This window comes from Oncorhynchus tshawytscha, linkage group LG22, assembly GCF_018296145.1.
Source record: "Oncorhynchus tshawytscha isolate Ot180627B linkage group LG22, Otsh_v2.0, whole genome shotgun sequence".
In the NCBI taxonomy this organism is placed as follows: domain Eukaryota; kingdom Metazoa; phylum Chordata; class Actinopteri; order Salmoniformes; family Salmonidae; genus Oncorhynchus; species Oncorhynchus tshawytscha.
Window position 1 is genome coordinate 45,602,452 of NC_056450.1, and position 25,335 is coordinate 45,627,786.

Sequence of the window (25,335 nt, forward strand, 5' to 3'; positions counted from 1 at the left end):
TTATGGAACATAAGAAATACATGTTGTTTTGCCAATTCGCCAGTTAGCATTCCCCATTCACCGCCTGTTAGCATTCCCCATTCACCGCCTGTTAGCATTCCCCATTCACCGCCTGTTAGCATTCCCCATTCACCGCCTGTTAGCATTCCCCATTCACCGTCTGTTAGCATTCCCCATTCACCGTCTGTTAGCATTCCCCATTCACCGTCTGTTAGCATTCCCCATTCACCGTCTGTTAGCATTCCCCATTCACCGTCTGTTAGCATTCCCCATTCACCGTCTGTTAGCATTCCCCATCTGTTAGCATTCCCCATTCACCGTCTGTTAGCATTCCCCGTCTGTTAGCATTCCCCATTCACCGTCTGTTAGCATTCCCCGTCTGTTAGCATTCCCCATTCACCGTCTGTTAGCATTCCCCGTCTGTTAGCATTCCCCATTCACCGTCTGTTAGCATTCCCCGTCTGTTAGCATTCCCCATTCACCGTCTGTTAGCATTCCCCGTCTGTTAGCATTCCCCATTCACCGTCTGTTAGCATTCCCGTCTGTTAGCATTCCCCATTCACAGTCTGTTAGCATTCCCCGTCTGTTAGCATTCCCCATTCACAGTCTGTTAGCATTCCCGTCTGTTAGCATTCCCCATTCACCGTCTGTTAGCATTCCCCGTCTGTTAGCATTCCCCATTCACCGTCTGTTAGCATTCCCCGTCTGTTAGCATTCCCCATTCACCGTCTGTTAGCATTCCCCATTCACAGTCTGTTAGCATTCCCCGTCTGTTAGCATTCCCCATTCACCGTCTGTTAGCATTCCCCGTCTGTTAGCATTCCCCATTCACCGTCTGTTAGCATTCCCCGTCTGTTAGCATTCCCCATTCACTGTCTGTTAGCTAGTTGGGCCTCTCTTCCTCTCTGGGCTAACGCCGTTGAAAAATCTATCCCCCCCACCAGCATGTGGCATTATTTTGTGTCGCCCACCAAGCAAGGAGTTTTGAATTAGATTTTTAAAAATATATATTGTGCTTATTTTCTACATGCTAATTTATCGAATAGAAGTTATAATGCTTAACTTGTTACGAGTGTACTGATATATAGCAATTACGACATCCCGGCAACTTGAGAAAAAAAAAAAACACTATCGGAGTTGTCACGAGATTGCTATGCATATTCATGGCATAAGGCTACTAGTATCTCCCTCCAATTAATACAGGCGGTTGATGGCAACAACCCTCATCGAATTTTCAAAAAAGGATTACAATAATGACCTGTATCCACCAATCCGAAGGAAGGATAGGTGGGAGCTAGGAAACCCGCCGTGCCACTGTGTGGACAACCGTTCCCATTGTTAGGGTGGAGACCTGTGTTTCTTAGTATATCGATAATCTTTGGTTAGCCTCCCCATTCACTGTCTGTTAGCGAGTTATTCAAATTATCCCGAATGGTTGGACATCTATAGAAAAATCAAGCGTTGTTTCCATGTGAAAACGTCATGGTATGCATTTTGTGCCATTGTTTGGCCTCCAAAAGTGTGGTTTTGGTAATGTTCTAAAAAGTGTGATAAAACACAGCAGAGTCATGACTGGGGAGGAGGAAAGGGGTGGGTGGGGTCGCAGTGACCACAGCTCCCAGACAGAACACCCAGAGGAAATGAGACATTCCACACTGGCCTTATCACTGACATACACTTGTATAACTAACCATCTGGGGACACAATCTATTCCCACTTCAAATTCCTAATTTTCCCTAACCCCAAACCTAACCTGAAAACAAACTCCTAATTCTAACCTTAACAGTCTAGAAATCGCATTTGACCTTGTGGGGACTAACAAAATGTCCCCAGTTGGTCAAATGTTTGTTCCTGTAGTATTGTCGGTATGAGCATACATGACTCACAACCCAAACCTGACTAACTCTGGGGTAACAGTTGGCTTAACTCCTATCCTCTAACACGCAGGCAGCACTACAACAGCTAGCTGCACTTCCTTTTGCACTTTCTGCTTCTTCCACTCCCTCCCTCCCTCACTCCCTCACTCACTCCCTCACTCACTCCCTCACTCACTCCCTCACTCACTCCCTCACTCACTCCCTCACTCACTCCCTCCCTTGGAAAAGTTCCTTCTTGTTTTTTGCCTTAAAAGGAAAGACCCAAACTGACTGCTATCCGCCCACCCATTCCTCTCCTCCCATTCCTCTCCTCCCCCTCTCCTCTCCTCCCATTCCTCTCTCCACCCATTCCTACCAGGGCTCACATTACAGACGGACGATGGCGGAGAGGAAAGTGGGAAGAATGGGGACGTTTTACAGCTCAAAGAGCCTGGCTCTGATTGGCTGAGAGAGTGGTCTGTGCTACATGGCTTCAACCAATAAGATCCTAGCATTGGTCATGAAGTTAGAGTGTTCATTTTGGGTCCCGGTCCATCTCCCCACTAAAGCTAGCAGGGTGCTAACAGAATTAGCAGCACTGATTGTGCACCACTCTAAAGGAACGACGACCCCGGCACAAAAACAAAGTAATGTGGGCTTCTGGCCTAGCGCATGGGTTAGAGCTGTGTGTCTCACAACCAATGGAAGACAAAGAATGAAAGGACATGTTTCTCAACAATGCATCATGCTGTATAGTAACAATGGGCTTGTTGGCACAGATTCCTCATGAGCTCCACTAGGAGCTCCCAAACTACGTCTACACCCACCACACAGCTCCAGCAGACACAGGGCTGTTCAACGTTGGTCCTGGACGGCCAAAATAGTTCTGCTTTTCATCCTCTCCTTCCAATCAGGGCCTAATGCAGACCTGGGACACCAGGGGAGTGCAATTAACTATCAGAGCCCTATAGGTCCGAGGAGTTCACCATGTAACTTTGGTCAACTCTGATTTCACGAAATGTGGCTCACCTTTCAGCCAGGTACATTTCTATGGCAACAAATCCTCCAGAATTAACCTGCTCCGGGGCAGGCTAACTCAGGGATAACTCCATTTATCCTGAATGAAGTGCTGCGTGTTGAGGACCAATGAAATCACCACACTGTGTGGGTCGACCATTGAAAATGTCATGTCATTGATGTGTACGCCGAGGAACTTGAAGCTTTCCACCTGGATAGTTTGTAGTCAGCCTTCCAGGACCGAGCTCTGAGCTAGGAGGTTAGATTAAACCTAGGTTCAAACTGAAGACTGGTTGTGTGACCAGCAGCCAGAGGGTCCAAGGCAGCCATGCCCTGATCAGAGGGTCCAAGGCAGCTACTCATGACCTTCAAGGCTGATCTGCAGACATTTAAACTGGTGATGGAGATAACATTTAAACTAAACTGAAAGCAGAGATTAAGATTAAGTCTGTTAAGAACAAACTCTTATTTACAATGACAGCCTACACCGGCCAAACCCGGACGGCGATGGGCCAATTATGCACGGCCCTATTGGACTCCCAATCACAGCCAGTTGTGATACAGTCTGGATTCGAACCAGGGTGTCTGTAGTGATGCCTCCTGCACTGAGATGCAGAGCCTTAGACCACTGTACCACTCGGGAGCCCGAACACCGTAATTGACCAAAATGTCAGACAGCTTACAACAAAAAAAAAAGACACAAGTTTCTCAACTGATTACTCATGCCAACAGTACCGTGGCCATGCCCACAGACAGGAAGTTATGATAAATGAGCAGAAAAACAGGAAGAGCTCAATTTAATCCATTACAGAATGCTCCTCTCTGCTAGTGATTTGGGGGGGATATTTAATTTCAGGCATGTTTGACAATATATCGTGTTGACAATGTCGCAAGACTATTTTTACGTTAGTTGGCCGTACCTACACCAAAAGTCCAGTTTTATATATTTTAAATAGGGAGCCAAATTTCAGCACTTATTTCCATGACTGATCAAAACGTGTTGTTTTCCCCTCATGGCTCTTGTCCCTCTGCAGCAGACATATGGTGAGCAATAGGCTTGGAACATCTAATCCCAATTAAACCACAGTATCAAATCGCTATACATAAAACTGAGAATAGCAATGCATATCGCCACCTAAATTCAGTACTATCGTATTGTGAGGTCCCTGGTAATTCCCAGCCCTACTCCCCTCTCCCAGAATATCCAGTTGTGCTCCACTGTCCATAACAACAAGGCTTCTTCCTTCCAGGGAGTTGGTCACCTGATCCAAGTAGAGGAACACACACACACACACACACACACACGAGAGTCTCCATAGAACATCCAAACAGAGCCGATGGAGCGCAGCGTGGTTGTCACAAAAGGGGCAGCTCCTTGTAGTGCGCGCTGCCATTCGCCGTACTCCCGTGCCAAGTGAATACTAACGTGCCGTATCATCCCTCCCGTCGCCATGGGGGAAGTGTTGTGTAGGCGAGGAGGTTTGCTTGGTTCCCTGATCTAATCTACATGCTATACATCCGACTAGCCCATTTTGCAATAATAAGAAAATAGAATAGAATCTCAGCGACTGTTTCAACAACCCCCCCCCCATGAATGTTGTTTAGAAGTAATACTAGTGATTATAGGCTGCTGGTAAAAACAGGCTTTTTCTCCGTGACCAAAACACGATAACCTATTTTTAGCTGATATGAGAGAATACATTGACGCAGCAAACTGGGATAACATTGTAGGTTAAAGTAGAAAGATAAGATTTAAATAAAAGAAAATGCCCTGGTGAGTATTTCACATGGCGATGTAGAAAGCGAATCAAATTCAAAATCACTTAAACTTCGTGATTGCAAAGCTAAACCAAGACCGCATTAAATAAGCAACCCATTTTGCATTGATTTCCCCCCCATGTATTTAGTTTAGAAGTGATACCGTTACTCTAGGTTTAACAGATCGTCATGGAAAGGAAAACCTGGCTAAAACTAATGATTTTATTTTTAGCTGATATGGGAATACTTTGAAGCAGCATAATCAAGTCAGTAGAATGTTGTAGGTTACACTGGTAAGTAGAACAATATGTCAGGGCATGTTATTTAAATGATGACTCAGATTCTATCACATGGGAGATGTGGGAAGCTAAAAAGGTGTTAAGACTTCTTTCACAATAAATGAGAAGCCAAACCCTTAGGTTTGTGTTCAGAAGTCATAACTAGTGATGAGGCTATTGTGAATGGTAGAACCTACTGTAGCATGATGTAAAACATGACGTTCTACTTTTAGACTATATGGGAATGACACAAGCAACATATCAAACTGGGATAATGTTTTAAATTCCCAGCAAGTAGAACAATATTTGCCAGGGCATTTATTTATGTATTTTTTCATAAAATCTGATTTCACATTGAGATGTGGGAAGCTAGCTAAAAAGCCCAAAGCCAACTAGCCAGGTTGCCACCTAACTAATACTAGCAAGGGAAGGAGAATCTTGTTTTCACAAAATGAAAATAAATACTTTGTTATCGCCCCCTTGTGAATGGAAGTGGGCCTAGCGAGGATATCATGGTAGCAAAAGATGTCCGCTACTCCAAAAATCCCACGTAGAGCAAAGGAGTGGAGCTTGTAGCACCCTTAGCTTCCTTCAGAAATCAGGATGTCAACAGGTGTAAACTAAGACTCATCTGTGCCTCTTAGGTGTCCAAGTACATTTGTGAGGAGAGAATTGGAAATGGTGTTTGACAGATCAGCCTGTCCTGTGCTGTTTAAATATGCACTGTTCATCACTGCGTCTCCACACACACACACTGCTAGGCCAAGTGAAATAGAACTGGGAGGGTGGAAAACACACCCTGACACCCCCGCACACACCCACATTCCTCTGGCTCAGACAGAAGAGACAGCAACTGACACACTGCTTTATGGAACATGCTGCACAAAAACAACTATCACACATGCCAACAGGTTAAGTGGTTTAGGTGGTGTGTCATACAACCAGCTAACCGATTGCCGCTGTGCCACCGGAGCGTCTCCCAGTTAGCCGCTGTGCCACCAGAGCGTCTCCCAGTTAGCCGCTGTGCCACCAGAGCGTCTCCCAGTTAGCCGCTGTGCCACCAGAGCGTCTCCCAGTTAGCCGCTGTGCCACCAGAGCGTCTCCCAGTTAGCCGCTGTGCCACCAGAGCGTCTCCCAGTTAGCCGCTGTGCCACCAGAGCGTCTCCCAGTTAGCCGCTGTGCCACCAGAGCGTCTCCCAGTTAGCCGCTGTGCCACCAGAGCGTCTCCCAGTTAGCCGCTGTGCCACCAGAGCGTCTCCCAGTTAGCCGCTGTGCCACCAGAGCGTCTCCCAGTTAGCCGCTGTGCCACCAGAGCGTCTCCCAGTTAGCCGCTGTGCCACCAGAGCGTCTCCCAGTTAGCCGCTGTGCCACCAGAGCGTCTCCCAGTTAGCCGCTGTGCCACCAGAGCGTCTCCCAGTTAGCCGCTGTGCCACCAGAGCGTCTCCCAGTTAGCCGCTGTGCCACCAGAGCGTCTCCCAGTTAGCCGCTGTGCCACCAGAGCGTCTCCCAGTTAGCCGCTGTGCCACCAGAGCGTCTCCCAGTTAGCCGCTGCCCCAGAGCGTCTCCCAGTTAGCCGCTGTGCCACCAGAGCGTCTCCCAGCCGCTGTGCCACCAGAGCGTCTCCCAGTTAGCCGCTGTGCCACCAGAGCGTCTCCCAGTTAGCCGCTGTGCCACCAGAGCGTCTCCCAGTTAGCCGCTGTGCCACCAGAGCGTCTCCCAGTTAGCCGCTGTGCCACCAGAGCGTCTCCCAGTTAGCCGCTGTGCCACCAGAGCGTCTCCCAGTTAGCCGCTGTGCCACCAGAGCGTCTCCCAGTTAGCCGCTGTGCCACCAGAGCGTCTCCCAGTTAGCCGCTGTGCCACCAGAGCGTCTCCAGTTAGCCGCTGTGCCACCAGAGCGTCTCCCAGTTAGCCGCTGTGCCACCAGAGCGTCTCCCAGTTAGCCGCTGTGCCACCAGAGCGTCTCCCAGTTAGCCGCTGTGCCACCAGAGCGTCTCCCAGTTAGCCGCTGTGCCACCAGAGCGTCTCCCAGTTAGCCGCTGTGCCACCAGAGCGTCTCCCAGTTAGCGCTGTGCCACCAGAGCGTCTCCCAGTTAGCCGCTGTGCCACCAGAGCGTCTCCCAGTTAGCCGCTGTGCCACCAGAGCGTCTCCCAGTTAGCCGCTGTGCCACCAGAGCGTCTCCCAGTTAGCCGCTGTGCCACCAGAGCGTCTCCCAGTTAGCCGCTGTGCCACCAGAGCGTCTCCCAGTTAGCCGCTGTGCCACCAGAGCGTCTCCCAGTTAGCCGCTGTGCCACCAGAGCGTCTCCCAGTTAGCCGCTGTGCCACCAGAGCGTCTCCCAGTTAGCCGCTGTGCCACCGGAGCGTCTCCCAGTTAGCCGCTGTGCCACCGGAGCGTCTCCCAGTTAGCCGCTGTGCCACCGGAGCGTCTCCCAGTTAGCCGCTGTGCCACCGGAGCGTCTCCCAGTTAGCCGCTGTGCCACCAGAGCGTCTCCCAGTTAGCCGCTGTGCCACCAGAGCGTCTCCCAGTTAGCCGCTGTGCCACCAGAGCGTCTCCCAGTTAGCCTCTGTGCCACCAGAGCGTCTCCCAGTTAGCCTCTGTGCCACCAGAGCGTCTAACTGATAGACATTCTGACTCCAGGAAGCGGAGGGAAAATGCCCGATCCACATAAACGGGACTGCAGCAGCAGAGAGTCACGAACGACTCTACTTCCTAGGGCGGCTGAAGAAATTCAGCATACTGCTCCAGGTCCAAATACTACCGCTGCATCATCGAGAGCATCCTGAACGGTTGCACCACGGCCTGGTATGGGAATTGCTCCGTCCACAACTGCACAATGCATTGGGGCAGGTAGCGTTCGCCAAACTCAGATTTGGACTATGATGGTGAAGCGTGATTCATCACTCCAGAGAGTTCAATGGCGACGAGCTTTACACCTCTCCAGCCAACGCTTGGCATTGTGCATGGTGATCTTAGGCTTGTGTTTGGCTTCTAGGCCATGGAAAACCATTTAATGAAGCTCCAGAAGAACTGTTTGTGCTGACGTTGCTCCAGAGGCAGTGTGGAACTTAGTGAGTGTTGCATCCGATGACAGACGATTTGAGCACTACACGCTTCAGCACTCGGCGGTCCCATTCTGTGAGCTTGTGTGGCCTACCACTTCGCGGCTGAGCCGTTGTTGCTCCTAGACATTTCCACTTCACAATAACATCACTTACAGTTGACCGGGGCAGCTCTAGCAGGGCAGACATTTGACAAACTGACTTGTTAGAAAGGTGGCATCCTATGACGGTGCCACGTTGAACGTCACTGAGCTCTTCAGTAAGGCCATTCTACTGCCAATGTTTGTCTATGGAGATTGCAGGGCTGTGTGCTGGGGATTGCATACACCTGTCAGCAACTATGTGTCTGAAATAGCAGTATCCACTCATTTGAATGGGTGTCCACAGTTTTGTATATATAGTGTATGTTACCAGGCCAACTCATTGATCCTGCTGCTTTTTATATAAATACCCCCAGCTACGATGTCAGGGAGAGATGGGACAGAAGAATGAGGGGGACAGAGAGAGAGTAGAGAGAAAAATAGTATAAAGAGATGGTAGAGGGAGAAATTATATAGAGAAGTGTTGTCCAAAAGTGTGACTAAAAACAAAAACCTGAAACTGAATCCTGGAAAAACAATGGAATTTGGGAAAGAACAGATTTATAGGGCTCTACCTAATGATCATTTACATTATTTAGGCTATGGAAAATCAGAAATAGATTTATAAAATGTGTCTTATATATTAACACAGAGAGAAAGAGAGCACACTGCTGTACTCCCTGTTCGACCGCACATCAACGCCATCTTTAAGTCTGCTGACGACACCATGGTTGTAGGCCTAATAACCAACGACGAGCTAGCCTATAGGGAGGAGGTAAGTGAACTGGCATTGCCGTGTCAGGACAACAACCTCTCCCTCAACCTTAGAAAAATGGTTGACTCCAGGAAGCGGAGGGAAAATGCCCGATCCACATAAACGGGACTGCAGCAGCAGAGAGTCACGAAGGACTCAACTTCCTAGGGCGGCTGAAGAAATTCAGCATACTGCTCCAGGTCCAAATACTACCGCTGCATCATCGAGAGCATCCTGAACGGTTGCACCACGGCCTGGTATGGGAATTGCTCCGTCCACAACTACAAAGCCCTTCATCGGGTAGTGAAGACAGCAGAGAACGTCACTGGGGCCGTGCTCCCACCCATCCAGGACACTAAACGGAGCCTGAGGAAGGTCCGCACACACCCAAGCTGTTCACTCCCTTACCGTCTAATACCAACAGGCTCAGAGACCGTTTCTATCTACAAACCATCAGATTGCTGAACCGTTGAACTGGACTGACTGACCACCACACACACATCACAACTGCTGCGACCAGACTTATTACAACGATTCTTAGCTTTTATTATGGCTTATTGTTGTTGCATTGTCCAGATGGAACCGGCAAGTAAGCATTTGGTTGGACAACGGTCTGCCGATGTAAACCATGTGCATCCCGTACATAGAAACAAAAAAACTTGAGAGAATGAGAAAGGGAGAGTTGGTTAGATTGAAGGGTGTGGTCCTCACGTGAAAGGAGGAAGTGAAACAAGGAGGGATGTCACCACTCCTCTCATCTCTAGAATGGATCATGTGACTCAACAGGAGCCGTTAGAATAATGAGTCAAAGCCGTTGCGTTATGCCAAGAACAGCCCTTAGCTGTGGTAATTTGGACATATACCACAAACCCCCCTGAGGTGCCTTATTGCTATTATAAACTGGCTACCAACCTAATTAGAGCAGTACAAGTAAATGTTTTGCCATACCCATTGTACATGGTCAGATATACCACAGCTGTCAGCCAATCAGGACTCAAAACACCAAGTTTATAAAAAATAAAAAACATCCTTGTGTGGAATTTTCATTGTTGGAAATAACAAAACTAAGAACACTAGGAAATCAGCTCCAAGTGATTTTAATTTAAGCAAATCTGTTCCCACAGAAAATAAAGAGATGATCCTATACAAATTCAAGCCAGGTTTGAAATGATGTTTTAGGCAAACATATCCGTTTGGGCTTCTTGTAGTTTACAAATGATTTGTAATCATGTTCCGGCCCCGACCACCTGCAGCATCTAGCCTACCGTAGCATCTAGCCTACCGTAGCATCTAGCCTACCGTAGCATCTAGCCTACCGTAGCATCTAGCCTACCGTAGCATCTAGCCTACCGTCTAGGAACAACATTAGCTCAACCACAGGCACTGCAATCTGATCAAGGGACAGATACAAACTTCCACATCTTTACAGGACTGCCATCTCCTACACTGGGCGCTTTAATCAGTCCATCTCCCATCCAGGGACTGAGCAGGACTGACCATGCTTAGCTTCAGAGGCAAACCATCAGTGGGATGCCAGGTGTTTGCTGTTGGAATCAATTGGGGAAAAACTAGCAACAGCAACAAAAAAACACCAAAAGCCAGGGGACCAAGACCAAAAGCCAGGGGACCAAAAGCCAGGGGACCAAAAGCCAGGGGACCAAAAGCCAGGGGACCAAAAGCCAGGGGAGCCAGGGGACCAAAAGCCAGGGGACCAAAAGGGACCAGGGGACCAAAACAGGGGAAAAGCCAGGGGAACAAGACCAAAAGCCAGGGGAACAAGACCAAAAGCCAGGGAACAAGATCAAAAGCCAGACCAAAAGGGAACATGATCAAAAGCCAGGGGACCAAAAGCCATGATCAAAAAGGGGCCAAAAGCCAGGGACCAAAACATGATCAAAAGCCAGGGGACCAAAACATGATCAGGAGAAAAGCCAGCCAGGGACCAAAACAGGGGACCAAAAGCCAGGGGAACATGATCAGGAGAAAAGACCAAAAGGGAACATGATCAGGGGAAAAGCCAGGGGAACATGACCAAAAGCCAGGGAACAAGACCAAAACATGATCAAGGGGAAAAGCCAGGGGAACATGATCAAAAGCCAGGGGAACATGATCAAAAGCCAGGGGAACATGATCAAAAGCCAGGGGAACATGACCAAAAGCAGAAGATTGCAGACAGAGGGAGGATTTTGATTGCAATATCATTGGGAATGTTTCACAAAAACATATTTTTTGCATTAAATTTACAATATGATAGTTGTTTTTTGCTTTCATTACACTTTCAATATCATTAATTTAATTTGCAATATTAAGTTCTCTACTTCAGTAGTTCTGCGTGATATTAAATGGCACAAAACGAACTCCATAAACTCACAGGAGGCACACATGGGTATAAAAGGAGGTTTAAGAGAACCATTGCATCATGGTTCTCAAAAATTGGTTTGTGCTACAAATGTAAAATGCATATCAAACATCATTCCTCCCAATTAAGTGTCTATAAGAATTGCCAGAACATTCTGATTCCAAAAATATTTTCGGATCACACTAGTATGGAATTGCCCAGCTTGATGTTAATACCTTGGCCAATAGATTAGCATAGTTATAGTAACTTTTTGACCAGTCTAATGAACACCAGCTTGATGTAACGTAGACCACAGTAGGTCTATCTATAGTAGGCTAACTATGGAGCGTTATTATAGTCTATAGTAGCTTAACGGTTCCACCCACCTACATGGTAGGGTAGGCTACACTTGAATTAAGACACCCACTTATCAACACCAGCATGATATAACGGTAGAACTTTCTGACCCACCTATGGACACCAGCTTGATGTTCTCCTTGTCTAGGAACTCGAGTGCCACCGAGACGTTCTCGAGCTGCATCTGTCGGAAAGTGGGCCGCTGGTTGTATTTCCTGAACATCTTCTTCTGGCTCAACACCTCCAGGAGTCCGATCAGCCGCAGCCCGTCGCCGAGGTCCGTCTGGAGATTGGCGATTCGTTTGTTGACGCATTTCAGATGCTCGTTACACCAGCGGGTGAACGTGTTCTGTTGGATCTTCTTCCACGGCGCGTCCTCGGCAAGGTCCTTCTCTGTAGCAGGCATGTCTGCTTCTTTGTCCGGGGAAAGGGCGTTGAATGCAGGCTGGGCCGACTGGTGTTGGCGGAGGTGGGAACCACTCATTTTTATGCCGTCGGGTCTCTCTCCGTTCACTGGCTGGGGTTTAGAGGTGGAGTCTGTTGGGCGACCGCTCCCTCTCTCTCTCTCTCTCGCTGCTGTGCTTAGGTTTGTGGCTGTGGGATAAAAGAAAGAGAGGAATGAGAACGAGTGAAAAGAATGGATCGCCTGGAGTTGTGTATTTCTAGAGTTTTATAAGAACAGAAAACTCCATGAGAGTTAAGTTTGTCCCGCTGGTGACGCCTCTGTAAACTATACAGAGGATTGGGGTAGAGAAACTCCAATTCCCTTCATTCGCACATTACTGTAATTATAAGATTAGGCCTGTACTCATGTTACCAGAAGTATAGCCTATAGTATAGCCTATCACAAAACAAGATCATTTAACCAGTTTCCTAAATATTCTGAAAATAAATGCAGATTTCCCACTTCATGCAGACAGATCAAGTTAACATGGGATGGGCGTGCATGGTATGTATGCCTGACTAGACACTCCCAAACCAAGAGCTTGTAATGAACTAGAACACCAAGCGAATAAGAGCTGCGGGGTATTCTATCCTACACAGCAGGATCAATGAGTCTTTAGTATACCAGAAATCACTGTTGATCTTCTGGTTTAATAAGTGAAACATGATATGTGTGTATATGTATATGTATATATGTATATGTATATATATATATATATATATAATGTATGCGGATATGTATATATATATACACATATATCATGTTTAGCTTATTAAACCAGAAGATCAACAGTGATTTCTGGTTTACTGAAGACTCATTGATCATGCTTTCTAGGATACATTATGTGGATATATTGAAGCCACATCTCAAGACATCAGTCAGGAAGTTAAAGCTTGGTTGCAATGACCCCAAGCATACTTCCAAGGTTGTGGCAAAATGGCAAACAAAGGCAAACAAAGTCAAGGTATTGGCCATTACAAAGCCCTGACCTCAATCCTATAGAAAATTTGTGGGCAGAACTAAAAAAGTGTGTGCGAGCAATGAGGCCTACAAACCTGACTCAGTTACACCAGCTCTGTCAGGGGGAATGGGCCAAAATTCTCCCAACTTGTTGTGGGAGGCTACCCGAAATGTTTGACCCAAGTTAAACAATTGAAAGGCAATGCTACCAAATACTAATTGAGTGTATGTACACTTCCCAATGGGAATGTGATGAAAGAAATAAAAGCTGAAATAAATCATTCTCTCTACTATTATTCTGACATTTCACATTCTTAAAATAAAGTGGTGATCCTAACTGACCTAAGACAGGGAATTTTTACTAGGATTAATTGGCAGGAATTGTGAAAAACTGAGTTGAAATGTATTTGGGCAAGGTGTATGTAAACTTCCGACTTCAACTGTATGTAAATGTGTTTGTTTTTGGTTGTTCAGTCAATTAGACTAGAGTTTCCCAAACTCGACCCCCCCCGCCCCAGATAACAAAGCTTAATGATGAGTTGGTTATTTTAATCAGCTGTGTAGGGCTAGGGGAAAATCCATAACATGCACCCAGGATGCAGGGGGGGCGGATGCAGGGGGGCGAGTTTGGAAACCCTGAATTACCCATTTCAAGCCTAGAGCTGTCTCTCTCCTACTGCAGACTGACCACCCTCTCCTCTAGAGCTGTCTCTCTCCTACTGCAGACTGGCCACCCTCTCCTCTAGAGCTGTCTCTCTCCTACTGCAGACTGACCACCCTCTCCTCTAGAGCTGTCTCTCTCCTACTGCAGACTGGCCACCCTCTCCTCTAGAGCTGTCTCTCTCCTACTGCAGACTGGCCACCCTCTCCTCTAGAGCTGTCTCTCTCCTACTGCAGACTGGCCACCCTCTCCTCTAGAGCTGTCTCTCTCCTACTGCAGACTGGCCACCCTCTCCTCTAGAGCTGTCTCTCTCCTACTGCAGACTGACCACCCTCTCCTCTAGAGCTGTCTCTCTCCTACTGCAGACTGGCCACCCTCTCCTCCAGAGCTGTCTCTCTCCTACTGCAGACTGGCCACCCTCTCCTCCAGAGCTGTCTCTCTCCTACTGCAGACTGGCTGGCCTCAAGCTTAGAAACAGATGGAGACACACACATAGGACATACATAGGCTGCTTGCTTAGCAAATACTACTTCCTAACAATTTGGCCCATACATGGCAAGAGCTTGGGACCTCTGCCTCACAAACACACATGACCTGATCTAGCTAATGAACACGCCATCTCAGAATCTAGCTAATGAACGCGCCATCTCAGAATCTAGCTAATGAACGCGCCATCTCAGAATCTAGCTAATGAACACGCCATCTCAGAATCTAGCTAATGAACGCGCCATCTCAGAATCTAGCTAATGAACACGCCATCTCAGAATCTAGCTAATGAACGCGCCATCTCAGAATCTAGCTAATGAACGCGCCATCTCAGAATCTAGCTAATGAACACGCCATCTCAGAATCTAGCTAATGAACGCGCCATCTCAGAATCTAGCTAATGAACACGCCATCTCAGAATCTAGCTAATGAACACGCCATCTCAGAATCTAGCTAATGAACGCGCCATCTCAGAATCTAGCTAATGAACGCGCCATCTCAGAATCTAGCTAATGAACGCGCCATCTAAGAATCTAGCTAATGAACGCGCCATCTCAGAATCTAGCTAATGAACGCGCCATCTCAGAATCTAGCTAATGAACGCGCCATCTCAGAATCTAGCTAATGAACGCGCCATCTCAGAATCTAGCTAATGAACACGCCATCTCAGAATCTAGCTAATGAACTCGCCATCTCAGAATCTAGCTAATGAACGCGCCATCTCAGAATCTAGCTAATGAACGCGCCATCTCAGAATCTAGCTAATGAACGCGCCATCTCAGAATCTAGCTAATGAACGCGCCATCTCAGAATCTAGCTAATGAACGCGCCATCTCAGAATCTAGCTAATGAACGCGCCATCTCAGAATCTAGCTAATGAACACGCCATCTCAGAATCTAGCTAATGAACACGCCATCTCAGAATCTAGCTAATGAACGCGCCATCTCAGAATCTAGCTAATGAACACGCCATCTCAGAATCTAGCTAATGAACGCGCCATCTCAGAATCTAGCTAATGAACGCGCCATCTCAGAATCTAGCTAATGAACGCGCCATCTCAGAATCTAGCTAATGAACGCGCCATCTCAGAATCTAGCTAATGAACGCGCCATCTCAGAATCTAGCTAATGAACGCGCCATCTCAGAATCTAGCTAATGAACGCGCCATCTCAGAATCTAGCTAATGAACGCGCCATCTCAGAATCTAGCTAATGAACGCGCCATCTCAGAATCTAGCTAATGAACGCGCCATCTCAGAATCTAGCTAATGAACACGCCATCTCAGAATCTAGCTAATGAACGCGCCATCTCAGAATCTAGCTAATGAACACGCCATCTCAGAATCTAGCTAATGAACACGCCATCTCAGAATCAGGCTAATGAACACGCCATCTCAGAATCTAGCTAATGAACACGCCATCTCAGAATCTAGCTAATGAACACGCCATCTCAGAATCAGCTAATGAACACGCCATCTCAGAATCTAGCTAATGAACACGCCATCTCAGAATCTAGCTAATGAACACGCCATCTCAGAATCTAGCTAATGAACGCGCCATCTCAGAATCTAGCTAATGAACACGCCATCTCAGAATCTAGCTAATGAACGCGCCATCTCAGAATCTAGCTAATGAACGCGCCATCTCAGAATCTAGCTAATGAACGCGCCATCTCAGAATCTAGCTAATGAACACGCCATCTCAGAATCTAGCTAATGAACACGCCATCTCAGAATCTAGCTAATGAACACGCCATCTCAGAATCTAGCTAATGAACACGCCATCTCAGAATCTAGCTAATGAACACGCCATCTCAGAATCTAGCTAATGAACGCGCCATCTCAGAATCTAGCTAATGAACACGCCATCTCAGAATCTAGCTAATGAACGCGCCATCTCAGAATCTAGCTAATGAACGCGCCATCTCAGAATCTAGCTAATGAACACGCCATCTCAGAATCTAGCTAATGAACGCGCCATCTCAGAATCTAGCTAATGAACACGCCATCTCAGAATCTAGCTAATGAACACGCCATCTCAGAATCAGGCTAATGAACACGCCATCTCAGAATCTAGCTAATGAACACGCCATCTCAGAATCTAGCTAATGAACACGCCATCTCAGAATCAGGCTAATGTCTCCATCTCAGTCTAGCTAATGAACACGCCATCTCAGACATCTAGCTAATGAACGCGCCATCTCAGAATCTAGCTAATGAACGCGCCATCTCAGAATCTAGCTAATGAACACGCCATCTCAGAATCTAGCTAATGAACGCGCCATCTCAGAATCTAGCTAATGAACACGCCATCTCAGAATCTAGCTAATGAACACGCACACACACAAGCGAATACACATGCCCTACGTACACATCACCCAAGTCTCCTCTGTTACACAGGCAACGCATTCAGACATCACATTCAGACATCACATTCAGACAACGCATTCAGACAACGCATTCAGACAACACATTCAGACAGCGCATTCAGACAACACATTCAGACAACACATTCAGACAACGCATTTAGACATCGCATTCAGACAACGCATTTAGACATCGCATTCAGACAACACATTCAGACAACGCATTTAGACATCGTATTCAGACAACGCATTTAGACATTGCATTCAGACAACGCATTCAGACAACACATTCAGACAACACATTCAGACACATTCAGACAACACATTCAGACACATCCAGACAACGCATTCAGACACATTCAGACAACGCATTTAGACATCGCATTCAGACAACACATTCAGACAACACATTCAGACAACACATTCAGACACATTCAGACAACACATTCAGACAACGCATTCAGAGACATTCAGACAACGCATTTAGACATCGCATTCAGACAACACATTCAGACAACACATTCAGACACATTCAGACATCACATTCAGACAACACATTCAGACAACACATTCAGACAACACATTCAGACAACGCATTCAGACAACGCATTCAGACAACACATTCAGACAACGCATTCAGACAACACATTCGGACAACACATTCAGACAACACATTCAGACAACACATTCAGACAACACATTCAGACATCACATTCAGACAACACATTCAGACATCACATTCAGACAACGCATTCAGACACATTCAGACAACACATTCAGACAACACATTCAGACAACACATTCAGACAACACATTCAGACAACACATTCAGACAACACATTCAGACAACACATTCAGACATCACATTCAGACACATTCAGACATCACATTCAGACAACACATTCAGACAACACATTCAGACACATTCAGACAACACATTCAGACATCACATTCAGACAACACATTCAGACATCACATTCAGACAACACATTCAGACACATTCAGACAACACATTCAGACAACGCATTCAGACAATACATTCAGACATCACATTCAGACAACACATTCAGACATCACATTCAGACAATACATTCAGACAACGCATTCAGATAAACAGTAAATGTAGTGTGCAGAACAGATAGGATTGTCTGTCAAGTAGGGACATTGGATAATGTCAAGAAGGGGAATGGGATTATGTCAAGTAGGGGATGGGATAATGTCAAGTAGGGGATGGGATAATGTCAAGTAGGGGTATGGGATAATGTCATGTAGGGGAATGGGATCATGTCAAGTAGGGAAATGGGATCATGTCAAGTAGGGAAATGGGATAATGTCAAGTAGGGGAATGGGATAATGTCAAGTAGGGAAATGGGATAATGTCAAGTAGGGGAATGGGATAATGTCAAGTAGGGAAATGGGATAATGTCAAGTAGGGAAATGGGATAATGTCAAGTAGGGGTATGGGATAATGTGGACCTTTCACCTCCCTGAATACAAGCCAGGTGTATTCACTCAGTGATGTCATCAGTGACACTAGTGGCATAACAGACAATGATCAGACACTCAGAATTACCTTCCCTGTTATTCACCTGAACATAAACATGGGTAGAGGAACAACAGAAATGAGAGAGAGAGAGAGAGAGAGAGAGAGAGAGAGAGAAATCAGTGGATGGAGAGGGATAGGAAATGGGATTGATAGAGAGGTATGGAGGGATTGATAGAGAGGTATGGAGGGATTGATAGAGAGGTATGGAGGGATTGATAGAGAGGTATGGAGGGATTGATAGAGGGGTATGGAGGGATTGATAGAGAGGTATGGAGGGATTGATAGAGGGGTGGGGGGAGGTATAGAAGCATTGAAAGAGGGATAGAAGAATTGCTAGAGGGAAAAAAGAGAGAGTGCTGGTTATAGACAGACAGTCTTTGCCTAAATAAGGAGTTCAGTGCCAGGAGCATTAACATGGAAACACGCCAGGGGGAATGTTTTCTCTCTGAATCTCTGTGCCTGGAGTCTCTGTGCCTGGAGTCTCTGTGCCTGGAGTCTCTGTGCCTGGTCAGGGGGAATCTGAAGAATGCTCCATCACACCACGACCCCCAATAAACACAACCATTTATCAAACACAGAGTCATACGCTCCCACAACAATGCCTATGTCGTACTGTATATGACTGAACAGTTAGCATGCAGTCTACCAGTCCATTCACTAACAGGAACTACTGGAGAAATGTTTGCTTGGGACTGGGGAGAGAGAGACTGATCTGTGTTCTTCTGGCTTTGTCTAGAGGAAGTATGCAGTATTACACACATACCCAACATCTCTCTCCCACAGCCCTGGCATTGCAAGAGTTGTACTCTACCAACTTAAGCACTCGGGACCCCTCCCTTCCTCTCCTCTTCTCTCCCTACCCCTCCCCTCTCATCCTCTCCTCTCCACTCCTCTCCTCATCCCCTCTCCTCTTCTCTCCTATCTTCTCTTCTCTTCTTTCCTCTCCCTACCCCTACCCCTCCCCTCCCCCCCTCCCTCCTCTCCTCCTCTCCTCTCCCTCTCCCTCCCCTCCTCTCCTCTCCTCTCCTCTCCTCTCCTCTCCTCTCTCTCTCCTCTCCTCTCCCTACCCCTCCTCCTCCCTCTCCTCTCCCTCTCCTCTCCTCTCTCCTCTCCTCTCCTCTCCCTCCTCCCCTCCTCTCCCTCTCCTCTCCTCTCCTCTCCTCTCCTCTCCCTACCTCTCCTCTCCTCTCCTCTCCTCTCCTCTCCTCTCCTCTCCTCTCCTCTCCTCTCCTCTCCTCTCCTCTCCTCTCCTCTCCCTCTCCCTCCCTCCTCTCCTCTCCTCTCCTCTCCTCTCCTCTCCTCTCCTCTCCTCTCCTCTCCTCTCCTCTCCTCTCTCCCTACCCCCTCTCCTCTCCTCTCCTCTACCCCTCCTCTCCTCTCCCTACCTCTCCTCTCCTCTCCTCTCCTCTCCCTCTCCTCCTCTCCTCTCCTCTCCTCTCCTCTCCTCTCCTCTCCTCTCCTCTCCTCTCCTCTCCCTCTCCTCTCCTCTCCTCTCCCTACCCCTCCTCTCCTCTCCTCTCCTCTCCTCTCCTCTCCTCTCCTCTCCTCTCCTCTCCTCTACCCCTCCCTCCTCTCCTCTCCTCTCCTCTCCCCACATCATGTGACTGACCACACCCTAACAGCAGCGAGGAGCGGAAGTGAGCTATGAACAAGCTGCATTCGAGGTGTTAACCAGTCACTAACCACACACACACAGCTCGTGTAAAATAGAAAGTGAGGTTCACAGATTACAGCAAAATGTGTCCTTTTCCACCATTAGTGTGTGTGTGTGTGTGTGTGTGTGTGTGTGTGTGTGTGTGTGTGTGTGTGTGTGTGTGTGTGTGTGTGTGTGTGTGTGTGTGTGTGTGTGTGTGTGTGTGTATGAGCGCCCATGCTAACCCGTTTCTAACCAGATGCTGTACCAGTCGCTGTAGGCAGAGGGGGGTGCACGCGGCCCTCTACATCCCCTGATAGTGCAGTGTGACATGGGTGCTATAGTTTTTCATAATAATGTAGGAGGTGGATCAGCTTTAACACTGCAGATAAATTGTAGCTTCCATCAATGTAATTGTTGTCATTGTTGTTCCAATCCCCAATATATTTTTAGGTAAATATAAGGCAAAAGGAGATGTGGTATATGACCAATATACCACGCCTAACGGCTGTTGTTATGCCTCACGCAGAGCGGAGTGCCTAGATACAGTATTTAGCTGTGCTATATTGGCCATCTACCACAAACCCCAGAGGTGCCTTAAACGCTATTTTAAACTGGTTACCAACGTAATTAGAGGAGTAACAAGAAATCATTTGTCATGTCATACGGTCTGATATACCACGGCTGTCAGCCAATCAGCATTCAAGGCTTTAACCACCCAGTTTATAATTTCCTCTCCACTAACCCTCCTCTCCTCTCCTCTCTCCTCTCCTCCTCTCCTCTCCTCTCTCCTCTCCTCTCCTCTCCTCTCCTCTCCTCCTCCTCTCCTCTCCTCTCTCCTCTCCCCTCTCCTCTCCTCTCCTCTCCTCTCCACTAACCCTACCTCTCCTCTCCTCTCTTCTCTCCTCTCCACTAACCCTACCTCTCCTCTCCCTCTCCTCTCTCCTCTCTCCTCTCCACTAACCCTACCTCTCCTCTCCTCTCCTCCCTACCCTCTCCTCTCCTCTCCCTCCTCTCTCCTCCTCTCCCTCTCCTCTCCTCTCCCTCTCTCTCTCCTCTCCTCTCCTCTCCTCTCCTCTCCTCTCTCCCTCTCCTCTCCACTAACCCTACCTCTCCTCCTCTCCTCTCCTCTCCTCTCCTCTCCTCTCCTCTCCTCTCCTCTCCTCCTCTCCTCTCCTCTCCTCTCCCTCCTCTCCCTCTCCTCTCCTCTCCTCTCCTCTAGCCCTACCACCCATCTCCTCTCTTCTTCTCTCCCCTCCCCTCCTCTCCACTAACCCTACCACTCCTCTCCTCTCCTCTAACCCTACCTCTCCTCTCCTCTCCACTAACCTTACCACCCCTCCCCTAATTGTAGTAAACTAGTGAACAACAACACCTAGGCTTCTCACTCCAGCTCATACATACTATATAATTTTTACGGAAAGAGTATATTTGACCATAATTATCTTTTTTGTTTTTATTCCTATCCTTCCGCTCCCCTCAACCCCTCCTCAACCCCTCCTCAACCCCCCTCAACCCTCCTCAACCCCTCCTCAACCCCCCCCTCAACCCCCCAACCCCCTCAACCCCTCCTCAACCTCCCCTCACCCCCCCCCCCTCAACCCCCTCAACCCCTCCTCAACCTCCCCTCAACCCCTCCTCAACCCCTCCCTCTGATGCTATACTTGAGTAACAGTTAAACAACCCCAACAGTTTGTAAAAGTTCCTGCACCTAACCATTCCTTTTGAATCCATGAGTGCACTTTAAGGCAGAGGAGTACATGGATTTGAGATAGTGTGTGTGTGTGTGTGTGTGTGTGTGTGTGTGTGTGTGTGTGTGTGTGTGTGTGTGTGTGTGTGTGTGTGTGTGTGTGTGTGTGTGTGTGTGTGTGTGTGTGTGTATGAGCGCCCATGCTAACCCATTTCTAACCAGATGATGTACCAGTCGCTGTAGGCAGAGGGGGGCGCACGCGGCCCTCTACATCCCGGATAGGGCTCGAGACAGGACCGGTCCGTGTTTTACCTTATTTGGTGTGGAGCTCCTCCTTATAATACCGACTGATGCGCCAGCCTGCTGGGTCTGGGCGTGGGTGCGTGCGTGCTCGTGTAATGTGAATGAGAGTTAAGTGAAGCTCTGTTTTGTCAGTGTGCTCAACACCAACGCAGTTCACACATGCACGCACGCCCCAACCCAGATCTTCCCCACTATGATAATAACTAGTCACATATCGTTTCATAGAGGGGGGACAATAAGAGACCGTTTCCCGTGTACAGAATGTCAGCTTTATAACAACAATACGCCCGCAGCCCGGGAGGTCCCACAGCACAGCTGGCACCGACTACCCGGTAACGGGTAAACTGCTACGCCTCTCCTGACAGACTAATTAACCGAAGCAGGACATATAACCGGGATCGGTTTCCCCTCCTCACCGGAGCAGGAGATTAATCCATATTGCCAGTGTCATCCCCACGGCCAGGGTGCGTTTGGCACGAGCTGTTAATATGGACAGTCATGGTGCTGACATCACAGAGGTCCCGTTAACTAACTAACTAACTAACTAACTAACTAACTAACTAACTAACTAACTAACTAACAAACAGTCCGGGACTAAACAGTGTAAAACAGACAATAGCATCAAGGGCATTGAACTGGCTTTAAACATCAGAAAACAGCAAGAGAAAAACGTACGTGTCCTTACCCTTTCTTAATCTATAGCTCTGTCTTCCCGTTGCGGTGTGCGTTAAATCCCTCCCAGCGGGCAGAACCGGTGGGCTCCGTGAACTCGTGAAAAAGAAAGATCTTCACTGTTTTGCTCTTTTTTATCTCTCTCTCTCTCTCTCTCTCCCTCTCTCTCTCTCTCTATCTTACAGTGAGATCCTTAATTGGTCAAGTATCACAGGGGGTCTCTCTCTCTCTCTCTCTTTCTTTCGCTCTCTCCCGTTCTCTCTCTCCTTGTTTCAGAGAGTTGATGTCATTGCCGCGCCTTCGGATTTTAAAGGTATGATGTCACCGGCCTCAGCGCGCACCCCTATCTCGCATCTCCCCTTGCGGGGGTTCTGGGCGTGTGTGTGCATGTGTGTGTGACTACACCATACAGTGGGGTGAACATATTTCCTCCAACAACCTGCTCTCTGCTCTGGCCTCTTCTATAGTCAATTTGCAAAGTATCTGCAAAGAGAAAGGGAGAGACTGAACAAGAGTGAGAGAGACTGAAAGAGAATGTGTGTGTGTGTGTGTGTGTGTGTGTGTGTGTGTGTGTGTGTGTGTGTGTGTGTGTGTGTGTGTGTGTGTGTGTGTGTGTGTGTGAGAGAGAGAGAGAGAGACTGCATGTGTCTGTGTGGATGAGTGCATGTGTGGGAGGAGAGGGAGGTCTGAAAGGGAGGGAGGAGAGGGAGAGGGGAGGGATGGAGGGAAGGAGGGGAGAGAAGAGGGGAGGGAGGGAGGGAGGGGGGAGAGGAGAGGGTAGAGGGAGGGAGGGAGGGAGGGAGGGAGGGAGGGAGGGAGGGAGGGAGGGAGGGAGGGAGGGAGGGAGGGAGGGAGGGAGGGAGGGAGGGAGGGAGGGAGTAGAGAGGGAGGGAGGGAGGCGGCTGAGGTGCCACCAGATGTTCAAAAGTGGTGATGAAATTTGGCACGCATGCTCAGGGATATGAATTTAGCTAACCTGCAAAGTATGGTTCAGTTTGGCTGCATGGTGGCGTGGTCTCACACATAAATGTAAATAGTCCGGGTGGCCAAATTAGCCACGTGTTACGATCTTAGCACGTACTACAAAAACAAAGGCATTCTGTCATATTAAGAGACGGATTCTGGAATGTCTCACTTTAAGTCTCACTTTAAGCAATTGCCCAGTGAAAATCTTACTTTTCAAAGTTAATATTCTGTTAACTTTTACCCAAAATAATAATGTTGGCCCTAAAAATGGTTAAAGACTCCAGCCACACTAGTCATAGACTGCTCTCTCTGCTGCCTCAAGGCAAGCGGTACCGGAGCCCCAAGTCCAGGTCCAAAAGGCTCCTCAACAGCTTCTACCCCCAAGCCCCAAGTCCAGGTCCAAAAGGCTCCTCAACAGCTTCTACCCCCAAGCCATGCTGAACATCTTTAAACACATGGAAATGGTCATCAACACAAAGAGTTTCAAGCCAACCAATAGAAGTTGCTCATCTTTCACAACAAAATGTCCTGGATGTTGTGAAACAATGACACGTCGATGATGACTATGATGACACGTCTACCTCATCGATGATGACTTCAACACATACTATCTAGGCAATAGTCAGAACATGTGTGTGTACTGAGACATTCAATCTAGTAGTAATCTCAGGACCTTCTTTCATATCATTGAGCTGTACCATTGTCCCTGTCTAATCTGTCCTGGCTGAAAGACTCCCATTGATAAGTCATGTGATGTTGACGCTTTTAGTGTCATGTTGATTTTGATTTTTAAATTCTTTTGCTGTGTTTTAAAGAAGTTATGTTTTGCTTCATAACAAAGAATGGGCCAAATATTCCTTATACACCAATGATATTGTATCATTCAAATTATGTTTAGGCAAAATATTCCTATTAGGAAACAAATACTTAAAGAGCATATGATCCTCAGTAATGAAGTGTTTTAGAAAGACATACCCTCGTTTATTACAATATTGACAATCTGTAGTAGTAACAGTAGCATCATTCTGAACCGGATCACCAAACATCAATGGCACATTGCGGAGAAGACGCCAAGCTGGGATAGCATTTAGGCCCAAAGCATTGCTTTCATCATCCAATTTGACTGCAGGCGGACGATTCCTCTTCTCTGCGTCTCCGTAGTCAAACCACGGGATTCGCTGGACTCACAAAGTTAGCTTGTACATCCTGTAACACAAGATTTACCTCAAACTGTGCAGCTCCTCCTAAAATGTTGATATCAACAGCTGTCAGCTGTGTTGAAGCCCTGCAGAGGGTTGAATAAACAACCATATTTCACAACCCTGAGGTAGTGTTGGACTGTATAGTTTCACAATGGTTCGAATGCTTGGCTTTTGTTCGCAAAATCACACTTAAAGTCATCTTCACAGAACACAGTTTGAAAATCGCTGTTCTCGGTGAGGCAAAAACGACAGCAGTACAGGGCACTAAATGATTCTACAAAACCGAAGAGGCAATGTATACCAAGATTATCACCAGTAACCTGGACACGACCATTAAACATGGAAAATTCAACTCCCTCAGTCTCAAACACTTTCAGATCACTTACTTTAGTATGGCATCGAATCTGTAACTTTTAAGGTCCTGGGTATGGAAGAGCACACATAAGTGTATATTTGACTAAAGATGCATTACATTTTGGTGGAAAATCTCTCAAAGTGAAGTATATAACCCCCAACTTGTGAAGACCCTTCTTTGATCTCAATGGATTGGCTGTCTCAAAGTCATTATAAAACAGTTGAATTTGCAACTGATTTTTTTTTCTTTGGAGAAAAGGGAATGTCTCTTAATCCATCTTCCAAATCAAAGTCCTTTGACATCGTGACTCGACTTGAACACACATCACTGAGGTTTGGCATCTTAAAAAATGGACTGCAACGTCTGAAGAATTGGTACATAGGTAAACTTGTCAGTTACGACTACCTGATCAGAAGTTCCAATTGTTGTGAATCGTCTATTATCAACTCAAACGCCAAGCACATTCTCCATTGGGTTAACAGTTTCCCATTTCTGTGCAAAATGCTTTTTTCTCTCATTCCGATTAGGAATTCAATGAAGTGAAATGGTTTTCAA

The 25,335-nt window shown here is 47.3% G+C and overlaps 1 protein-coding gene across 4 annotated transcripts in view; it reads right to left on the bottom strand.

Moving 5' to 3' along the window:
* LOC112222449 (filamin-A-like) overlaps positions 1-22,486 on the bottom strand; it is a 73,067-nt gene extending 50,581 nt beyond the window's left edge. For 3 of the 4 annotated variants that reach the window (XM_042304349.1, XM_042304347.1, XM_042304348.1), the window contains exons 1-2: positions 22,271-22,485; positions 11,611-12,090 (exon numbers count right to left, since the gene is read on the bottom strand). In XM_042304349.1, coding sequence (XP_042160283.1) covers positions 11,611-11,980 — 370 coding nt within the window. In that variant the 5' untranslated portion in view covers positions 11,981-12,090; positions 22,271-22,485. Of the gene's footprint in view, positions 1-11,610; positions 12,091-22,270 lie in introns of all 4 variants that reach the window. The other variant, XM_042304346.1, reaches the window with a different exon arrangement.
* Positions 22,487-25,335: the final 2,849 nt, after the last annotated feature.